Raw genomic sequence first — 9,906 nt, forward strand, 5'->3', positions numbered from 1 at the left:
TGAGAAGAGAGAGAGAGAGAGAGAGAGAGAGAGAGAGACTGGAGGGTGAGAATAATATCGAGAGGGAGGTTTACTATTAATGCTGCAGCCTGTCTATCTCCTTTGGTTGTCGGGAGCCTTAAATGCCATCCCCACCCTTCGACCTCCTTAAATTCCAAGACATTCCATTCCTCCACCACCTCTCTCTCATCTCTCAAGCTTCCCATCTTCTCGTCAGAAGAGAGAAGCTGCTCAATTTTGCAGTCGTCTTCCTTCTTTTCTTTCTTCCGCACCTCTCGCCAGGAGAAGAAAGCAGTGTCTGCAGTTGCAAATGGAGGAGGACGAGATCACCATGAAATAGTTACTATGATGTTGGCCCGGCTCACTCAGAGTGCACCATTTTTGGGCAATGTAAAGCCCTAAGACCTTGTTATCTGATTGAGCCGTGCCAATATCTTAGTACTCTTTCATCCCACCCAGTCAAGGCTGCCTACTTTTAACAGTAAACTGCTCATTCTCGTCTTCTTCTTCTCCAAGCTTGATCACAACTTCTCTCTTTGTTATTGTACGAATATTTACAGGTCACAAGTTAAGGCAACGTGAAAGCTGCAGGTCTAGGAGAAGAGGTATAACCCTAACTATTTCTCTTAGCTTTGTGGCTTGATACAATGATCACTATAGCACTACCATCACGAAACATAACAAGGTGGGATTTCATGCCAGCCAATTAATCTGTGCACGAGAAAAGCACTGTTGCTAATCACACTGCATGCATGGGAATGGATCTCTTCATTGGGTTTAATCTCCTGCACGAGGAACAGATGACCAAGGAAGGAGAACAAGTGGTTCAAGAGGATTAACTGAACGTACGTAAATGAGAGAGAAAAGCAAACATCAAAGCATTTGAACAGTAAAGCTGCATTTAAGCACGTAAATGCTCGTCTTCACGTCGCGACAGTCATACGGAGATTCCCATATTAATGTCTTCCCCACCCGTTTGATTCTGCTGACGCCATTTACTGCGAGCTTTCCATTAATTCTACAGCTTTCCTCCTTCCCTTTTTTTACCGTCAGATGTAAAAGCAATGACAGCTACCTGTCATCTGATGTATGTGACCATTGGGAAGCATTATAATGCATCCTGTATAGATATGGAATGTATCATATACATAGCATTGAAGAAGTGATACTGTACGAGTTGGTGGAGGGACAAAAACACTCCATATTTTCCAAGCATCAATACAAACACAAGAATGACAAAGGAGAAACAAATGTATAATTGTTTGCTGCTTGTGAGAGCTTCCGGACAAGATCTTATGGTTCATAGTATAAGGTTAATTATAAGAATATGAATCATTAGTGTAAGCTTAAGCTTTTAAATGGAATTATTTCGAGGTCATGAATCAGCCGAGTCATAAGAATATGAAACAAGTGCCAAAAATGTTAACATTTACTTCTTGTGAGAGCTTCCAGATTAGATCGTTCATAGCATAAACATAATCATAAGAACTGAATCGAAATTTTAATTTCATGGAACAATTAAACACAATAAAGCATTTGGATCAAATTAACAAAGACAAGCTATATTCTAAATGTTAGTGCCAACATGAAGATAAATGCAAACCAGTGAACGCAAAAACCCAAAACTTAGCTATCAAGATTGACTAGTGCAACCTCAGCTTGTATGGCATCTGACTCGGTAAAGGTCAAAGCCAATCCAACTCAGATATTAATAAATAGTATCTGTGGAGGTGATGTAATGGTAATGACTTGTAGTCAAGGAATAGAACAATTAATTACCGAATCCATGAAGTTTAGATCGTTCTTTTGACTAAGTTATGCCTTTCATATCTTCTAGATGGTTCGACCATACTAGTTTAAATCCAAAATAGATATAATATAAGACCAAGAAAACTTCAAGAGAAAGCAACACCGCATTAGTATTCTTAAAGGCTGACTTGTGCCGCATCCATCCAACCGTGGTAGCATTCTTAAAAGGGAGCCATGAACTGAACTCTTTGTCAAGGAAGAGATCTTCTTATAGTCGAAAATAAATCAGTTTAGATCAGCTTTTGACTGAAGTTGTCACTTCGGTTCAACCGTAGTTGTTATAACCTTAGAATATTGACAAACATTACACTAATTTGAACCATCGGTTGATGGTTTTAAATCTTATTTATTTTTTTTAAAATATTAATTTGATAAGGTTCAATCAATATTTATCGATCACGCTTAAAAGTGGATGATACAATTTGGTTCTTTAATTTTGTTTTTCTCTCTTTTAATTGTTATGATTCACGAGGGCTCATGATGAGTCGAGGAGTTCCCTCGTTCTCTATATTTTATTCTTTTTCTTTCTTTTTATTATCGTCTTCTTTTTTTATCATTGGATATATTGTAAAGAAGCATATATTCATATGTTGAAATGATATGGGATCCATATTGATTCGAGACCGTCGTAAGATTTATACCCAAAAATAGAAATAACAAAATACTAAAATTATCTTCATCACTTACTTTTATAAAAAATCTTTAAAATTAAAAAAAGACTTCGAGATATATATATATATATATATATATATATATATATATATATATATATATGTATATATATATAGGGGCTTTCGCTGGGCTCGTCCCGCGTTCCTCACGTGCGCTGATCTCTTTGTCGTCGAAGCCAATTCAAGAGCTGCTGCCGACATCGACACGATGGGCTCCCTCTCAGCCGCGGCGTCGGAGTCCCTCCCGCCCCTCCCCTACCCACCCGCGCGGCGGGACGAGTCGGTCGTCGACGATTACCATGGCGTCCGCGTGGCCGACCCCTACAGATGGTGATTCGCGGGCCCCGTCTTGCTCAAAAACCCAATCAGATCGAATCTTTTCGAGTTCGGTGCGTTGTGAGGAAGATTGTGTTTCTTTTGGGGTACCCAGGTTGGAGGATCCGGATGCGGAGGAGGCGAAGGAGTTCGTGGAGAGGCAGGCTGCGTTGACCGACTCGGTGCTGGCGAGGTGCGAGGAGAGGGAGAGGCTGCGGCGCCAGATCACGGCGTTGTTTGATCACCCCCGGTATAGCACGCCGTTCAAGCGAGGCGGGAAGTACTTCTACTATCATAACACCGGTCTGCAGGCGCAAAGTGTTATCTACGTTCAGGTTGTTTCCTTTATCTTATGTCTAGATCATGATGGTGGTGCTAATGGATTTTCCATTTTGTTTCTTTGGTTGGGTAAGGATTCGTAAAACTAGGCTAAATAAGTTCATGATCTTTGTTTGTTGACTTATGTGTGATTGATAGGTTGTTTTGATTTGTTTATGCATCAATTATCCCTTAAGGCACATGTAAAATGATATGAATTTCTTGTAGAAATTTGCCATTTTAGATCTTTCTTTCCCTAGAAATGCTTGCTACTTTGTTTTGGAATTTTTTTCTTTTTAATTTGGAATAAGATTACCAAATTAAATCTGAATGTCCTAATTTATTGTAGAATCGTTTAGATTTCAATGGTTCCGTTTCTGACACTGATTTCATTATGAACCCTTTGCTTTGCTGCAGAAAGATTTGGATGGAGAGGCAGAGGTTCTGTTGGATCCTAACATACTTAGCGAGGATGGAACTGTTGCACTTTCGATGGCTTCTGTCAGCAAGGATGGCCGGTATTTGGCTTATGGGCTTAGCAAGAGTGGAAGTGATTGGGTTACAATCAAGGTGATGAGGATTGATGATAAGACACCAGAATCTGACACAATATCATGGGTGAGAGTCCTTTTATACTCCATGCATTTTGTGGTTAGTTCTCCAATTTTCCCGATGTTTTCTTTTCCAACTATAGGTGAAGTTCTCATCAGTTAGCTGGACCCTTGATGGAAAAGGATTCTTTTATGGCCGGTATCCACCTCCTGAGTAAGTGAAGCAGATTCCTTATTCTAATTGTTACTTTCATTTATTGAAGAAAAAAAAATCTTTAGTTGTAATTGCTCTGTCAATTGTATTTTGTGTTTATTGCTGTTAATGCATAGAGAAGGGGTTGAATTGGATGCGGGGACAGAGACAAAAATCAATCTGAATCATGAGCTTTACTATCATTTTTTAGGCACGCATCAGTCAGAGGACATATTATGTTGGAGAGACCCGGAGTATCCAAAGTATATCTTTGGAGTCTCCGTCACTAATGATGGAAAGGTAAGATGCTGCCTCATTGTCATGTTCTATATTGTTTAGCAATGTAGAAAATACTCTTGATTCTCTTCAATTAACTACTATGCAACTCTCAGCTGTTGTACAATTTGTTGCATACAATATTATAGTCCTTGCTCTAGTTTTATATCCATTCATCACCACATTTCTGATTCCTACTTCACAATGTTATTGACTAACACCTATGTGATCTACGCCATTTGTATGTATAATATGATTATAAATGTGTGATGTGTTAACTCAAAACACATATATGAACTGCCCATCGGAATGTCCATCATATGTTATTGTTATTGTTTTCATGTATTTAAGTTCAAGTTCATGTTGGTAACATAGTAACATGAGGGGTTGCGTGCACCGAGGGTGTAGTGCCATAACCCTAATTTGGCATCAAGCTCATGTAAACTGTTGATTTCACCCTGATCAGCATGTATAGTGATGGCTAATTTTGACATGTCTTCATGCTGTGAGGTCAAGAATTTGATTGCTTTAGCATGAATAATTTATGAAATTTTATTTTGTCAAATCAGTTTCTTTGAGCTGTCAATGCTTGTTATTATCTGCAGTTTGCTCTTTTACACATTACGGAAGGTTGTGATCCTGTCAACAAGTTGTACTACTGTGATCTGTGCTCTTTGCCTAACGGGCTTGAAGGTTTTAGAGGAAGCAATGAAATGCTTCCTTTTGTCAAGCTTGTGGATAACTTTGAAGCACGCTATAGTGCTGTGGCAAATGATGATAGTGAGTTTACCTTTTTGACGAACAAAGGAGCTCCAAGATGTAAGTTAGTAAGGGTAGACCTCAAGGAGCCAGACTTGTGGACTGACATTCTGCCAGAGCATGAAAGGGATGTACTGGAATCAGCTTATGCTGTCAATGGCAACCAGATCTTAGTGTGCTATCTTCGTGATGTCAAGCATATTTTGCAGATAAGGGACATGAGTACAGGAGATTTGCTACATTGTTTACCATTAGATGTTGGTAGTGTCTCTGGGATTTCTGCTAGACGTGAAAATAGCGAGATCTTTATAAGCTTCACTAGCTTCCTTTCTCCAGGAATCATCTACAGGTGCAACTTAGCAACTGAAGTCCAAGAGATGAAAATATTTCGAGAAATTTCTATCCCTGGTTATGATCGAACAGAATTTGATGTTAAACAGGTAAATTTACACTAAAATTCTTCCAGTCTACCTAATTTAGAGTTATTTTTAGAGGCAAAAATTAAGACTTGTTAATTGTTTCATGTTAAGTTTTGTTAAGGCAATGTTTTTTAAAAATTTTGTGGATAGGTTTTGTTATATGATACTTTAAAGAAATATGTTCTCCAAATGACTTGTATAAAAAAGTTACATTTTAGCTATTATAATCCTTTCTGTTATTGATGATCCATGCATATGAAGAGATCAATTTAAATAGTTGGATCATCAAGTTATGATTTTTCTTTCCCTTAATTTATTTTGTTTCTCAGGTTTTTGTTTCCAGCAAGGATGCTACCAGGTTACCCATGTTCATTGTGTCAAAGAAGAATCTTAAACTTGATGGATCAAATCCAACTTTACTTTATGGATATGGGGGCTTCAACATTAGTCTTAAACCTTCATTTCATGTGAGTCGTGTTGTCTTGGCAAGGAACTTAGGTTTTGTGTTCTGTTTAGCCAATATTCGTGGTGGTGGAGAATATGGGGAAGAATGGCATAAAGCAGGATCACTTTCTAAGAAACAAAATTGTTTTCATGACTTTATTGCTGCTGCTGAATTTCTCATTTCAAATAATTATACCAACCCTAAACATCTATGTATCGAGGGAGGTAGCAATGGTGGACTTCTCGTTGCAGCTTGCATGAATCAGGTAAAAGTAGTTAAAGACCTTCGTGCTTGTATCTGTGAGCTTCATGTCAAAACTATTCGAGCACTCTTGGGGCTTTCTGTATTTGTTTATTATCTTTTATAAGTATTAACCATAAAATTGTAATGGCAGCGTCCAGATCTTTTTGGGTGTGTGCTTGCTCATGTTGGCGTTATGGACATGCTTCGATTCCACAAGTTCACCATTGGTTAATCCAATTTTTTCAACTTCTTGGTGGTTATGCATTTCCCTTGTCTCTCTGCTGATTCATATATACTTGTTATTCAGGTCATGCTTGGACCTCCGATTATGGTTGCTCAGACAATGAGGAAGAGTTTCATTGGCTTATTAAGTATGAAACAACATTCCTTCATTGATAGAATTTGAATTTTGACATTTGACTTGTGCCACATCATAATTGTGTTGATTATTGGTTTTAGTTAAATATTTATGGTACGTTGGTTGAGCCAGAGTCTCTAGTTGCTTATGAGGTTTTAACAGCTTTAATGTATAACACGTGTTATTATCTGACAATTACTTCCTAGTTCCTACATCACAATTATCAAAGTTCATAGAATTTAATCACCTATGAACATGTATAGTTCGTGACATGCTATACAACTATAAATAATAGTATATGCAGTTATCTCTTTTCTTTGTATTTATTTAATATTTCTATTAATGCCTGCCATAAATTGTTTAGTGCATACGGCATACCTATAGTTGTTACTGCATGCATCACCTTAATGATGGCTTGTACTTAAAGCTCAATAAGGCCATCTCCTGCATGCTTTGACCTCTTAACAAGCACTTGATAACCACTTCAGTGATTGCCAGTGTTGATCCTTTTGTATGTGGATGAAACCTTGGTCAATGAAATAGTGAAAATGGCTTTATATTATTTAACTCGGTGTATTTGGTTTTCCATTCTCAGGTTAGTGTTAATAAAATATCATAATGCTATATGTATAAGATTAGAAATTGGTGCCATTTTCTTTTATTAAAGTTGAGTATCCATTTGTTTATAAGACCTACTTTCTGATTGCTGCTCACCATGCTATATTGTCTTTTTCTCTGTGATACCTGATATGAGTCAAAAGTAAACAAGATCCTGAATGTTGTGTTCTTTGCACCATGTCTTCTTCATTTTGTTTAAAATGCTCAGCAGTTGAAGAGAGATCTTTTCACTACAATTTTCTTAAAATGTAGTGCATGCTTTATACTGTTACCGCTTTATACTGTTACGCTTTTCACTACAATTTTCTTAAAATGTAGATATCCCCTGAAATCAGTTGGATATCAATAGCCCTATAAACCAAGGATTGCCATTCTGGATAGTGCTTTGCTCATATTATACAGTGTATCATGTCATGGCTAACCCTATATCTTGTTCGTTAATTAAATTAATGCTGTTCTGCCATCATTCTTTTTCCGATGATTTTGTTGTTTGAACTTTGAACTTCAGTTTTATAAAAGGAAAACAAAGTGAAATAGCATGAGAGTTGTCTATTGCAAGCCATTCTCATCCCTGACCCTCTTCAACATTTGTAAATTGTCCAAAATGCCTTATTCTGATACTGTTCTTATAGTTGAAATTTTTTGCCATCACAAACTGTGGCCTATATTCCTTCTAAAAGCTTTTTCACCTAGCTATATTGTCACTGTTATATTTGTTTCAAATTAATCAGTAAAACTCATTATCTTTTCTGTAGATGTTATCATTTATTGACCCAACGAGAGAGAATATTTGCTGCAGTAGAAGCGCCACTGTTACTTTACTTAAGGAAGGCATCAATATCTTTCTTGTAATATAAAATTAGGTTGGAGCAAGGGTCTATGAGGGATCGAGTGTGCCTCTTTTCCAAAAGGGTATCATGCATTGATGTGTTGTTATACTTACATGCTCTGAACGTTTTTAAAATGCATCAGCCATTGGTGTGTTGGATTCCACCATGCTCGATGCTGATGCTTTGTTAGTGTGGTACATGCCTGCCAGCATAGGTAGATGGCTCATTCTGTCCTAGTATACCAGTAAGAAAGAATTGATTGTATAGGTTTGTTATGAGGTTACAAGCAAAGAATTGAGGCCATATTGTTATTGGACTTTGACGTATTGCCTAAACTTATGCTTGAGCTTTCTATTTTCTTTTAAACTTGGTCTCTGATGTTATCTGTTACTTTCTTTACTAGAAATTATTTATTTTCCTTATCATTACATACTGATTGGAACAATTTCTTCAATAACATGTACAGACTAGTTTTGCCATTCTACTGTAGGATTAACAACCGAGTCTTGTGCTGGATGCCTTTTCAGACGCTGTTGTCACGACTTTTGTGACTTTTTGATGTTTGAAAGAGGAAAAGGATTCACAACTAGCATTTTCTTGGGATGTTCTATTTATTTTTTTGTTGGATGTTGTTAATGGCATCTGTCCAATTAACATTTTGATTCAGTCAATCACCGAAAGATACATATATATATATATATATATATATACAGGTTCATTCATTGCATTCCAACACATGTACATGTTTGTCTTCAGATACTCTCCACTGCATAACATAAAAAGACCATGGGAAAAAGGCTCTGGCCAATCTTGTCAGTACCCACCAACCATGCTTCTGACAGCTGATCATGATGATCGTGTTGTGCCTTTGCACTCGTTGAAATTACTAGCAGTAAGTTACTCTATTTAGTAGTAGTTGGTAGTTCTGCATCTTGTTGATCCTTATTATGTTTCAGTGTTTTTCTTTTTTTTCATTAAATGTGCCCTATCTTATATACTTGTCCAGTTGTACACTCTAAATATGTAGGAGAGCAGTTAAAACAACTATATTGTGCTTTGAACTTTGAAGTTTGTCATTAGAACTATTATCAGCTTCTTTGGTATACATGTCAAATATCATGTGAACCAGATAGCTTCTACTATAACCGCAATAGTGCATATAATATAGCTTTTAGTGAACAATATGTGACAATATCACCTGCCAATACGAATTGCCAAAGCATGACTGTGTTGACAAAGCAAAAGAAACTACAAGTAAATGCTCCTTAGCTCTTGCATTGTGGCAGCAGCGATAACAATGTTCTTCAGTGTGTTTTAATAAATTATGTTATTTTCTGATGATTGAAGTATGTCTTGTCATGGACAGACTATGCAGTATATACTGTGCAACGGTGTCGAGAACAGTCCACAGACAAACCCAATAATTGCCCGAATTGACCGAAAGGCAGGACATGGAGCTGGGCGACCTACTCAGAAATTGGTTCGTCATTGTACTCTACCACAGTTCTTCCACTTGTGTATCGTAATGTAACAAGTTTCTATTTGCTCAGATCGATGAAGCTGCTGATCGCTATAGCTTCATGGCTAAGGTGTTAGGGGTCTCTTGGATCGATTAAGCATATTGCTCGGCATCGATGAACTCCTCGTGCGATTGGAAATGCTATTTGTATTTTTATTTTTACCATATTGTCATCTCTTTTCTAGAATAATTATTCAATTAGCTTCAATTGTGTAATCCAATCAGCTTCTTGTATTTGTGGTGATATGGAAAATAAATACTCGAGGGTTCCCTGAGAATCGATTGAATGGTGCTATTTATGAATAAATGCAATGTTTGCATGCATTTTTCTTATTACATTTGTTGTTGTTGTTGACATTTTGATTTGTGACAATAATTTAGAGATAATTATTTCGGAGTGATGAGACCCCTTGTAGAGTCTATTCTCTTCTTTTATTTATTGTTTGTATGCTCGGGACACTCTAAAATTGATGTCTTCCGCTTACTGGTAAAAGAATTAATAGAATGGATCTGTTTTGGTGTTTTTCAATCAAATCAGACCTATCAAAAATTAGATCATTCAATACGTCGTCACTATGATGT

General features: G+C 37.0%; 1 protein-coding gene across 4 annotated transcripts; it reads left to right on the plus strand.

Annotated features, from left to right (window-relative positions):
- Positions 1-2,606: 2,606 nt before the first annotated feature.
- LOC135674250 (uncharacterized) lies at positions 2,607-9,660 on the plus strand. Of its 4 annotated transcripts, XM_065183913.1 has the most exons (12): positions 2,607-2,810; positions 2,911-3,130; positions 3,531-3,731; positions 3,808-3,878; positions 3,995-4,157; positions 4,739-5,332; positions 5,641-6,021; positions 6,151-6,226; positions 6,307-6,370; positions 8,562-8,697; positions 9,172-9,285; positions 9,356-9,660. In XM_065183913.1, exons 1-12 carry the CDS (start codon positions 2,689-2,691, stop codon positions 9,419-9,421), a joined length of 2,208 nt encoding a protein of 735 aa, XP_065039985.1. In that variant the 5' UTR covers positions 2,607-2,688; the 3' UTR covers positions 9,422-9,660. The 4 variants fall into 4 exon arrangements, 3 of the variants coding, with proteins under 3 accessions (XP_065039985.1, XP_065039983.1, XP_065039986.1); XM_065183911.1 differs by having other exon boundaries at positions 2,631-3,130; XR_010513556.1 differs by lacking the exon at positions 8,562-8,697 and having other exon boundaries at positions 2,631-3,130.
- Positions 9,661-9,906: the final 246 nt, after the last annotated feature.

This window comes from Musa acuminata, chromosome BXJ1-5 (genome assembly GCF_036884655.1).
Source record: "Musa acuminata AAA Group cultivar baxijiao chromosome BXJ1-5, Cavendish_Baxijiao_AAA, whole genome shotgun sequence".
Taxonomy (NCBI): Eukaryota; Viridiplantae; Streptophyta; class Magnoliopsida; order Zingiberales; family Musaceae; genus Musa; species Musa acuminata.

Excerpts from the sequence above, each read along its gene's own strand:
- LOC135674250 (XM_065183911.1), top strand. The coding sequence starts at position 2,780 with ATGGCGTCCGCGTGGCCGACCCCTACAGATGGTGATTCGCGGGCCCCG. Across the intron at positions 4,158-4,738 it reads CCGTCACTAATGATGGAAAG|TTTGCTCTTTTACACATTAC; the intron begins GTAAGATGCTGC and ends TATTATCTGCAG. Across the intron at positions 5,333-5,640 it reads CAGAATTTGATGTTAAACAG|GTTTTTGTTTCCAGCAAGGA; the intron begins GTAAATTTACAC and ends TTTGTTTCTCAG.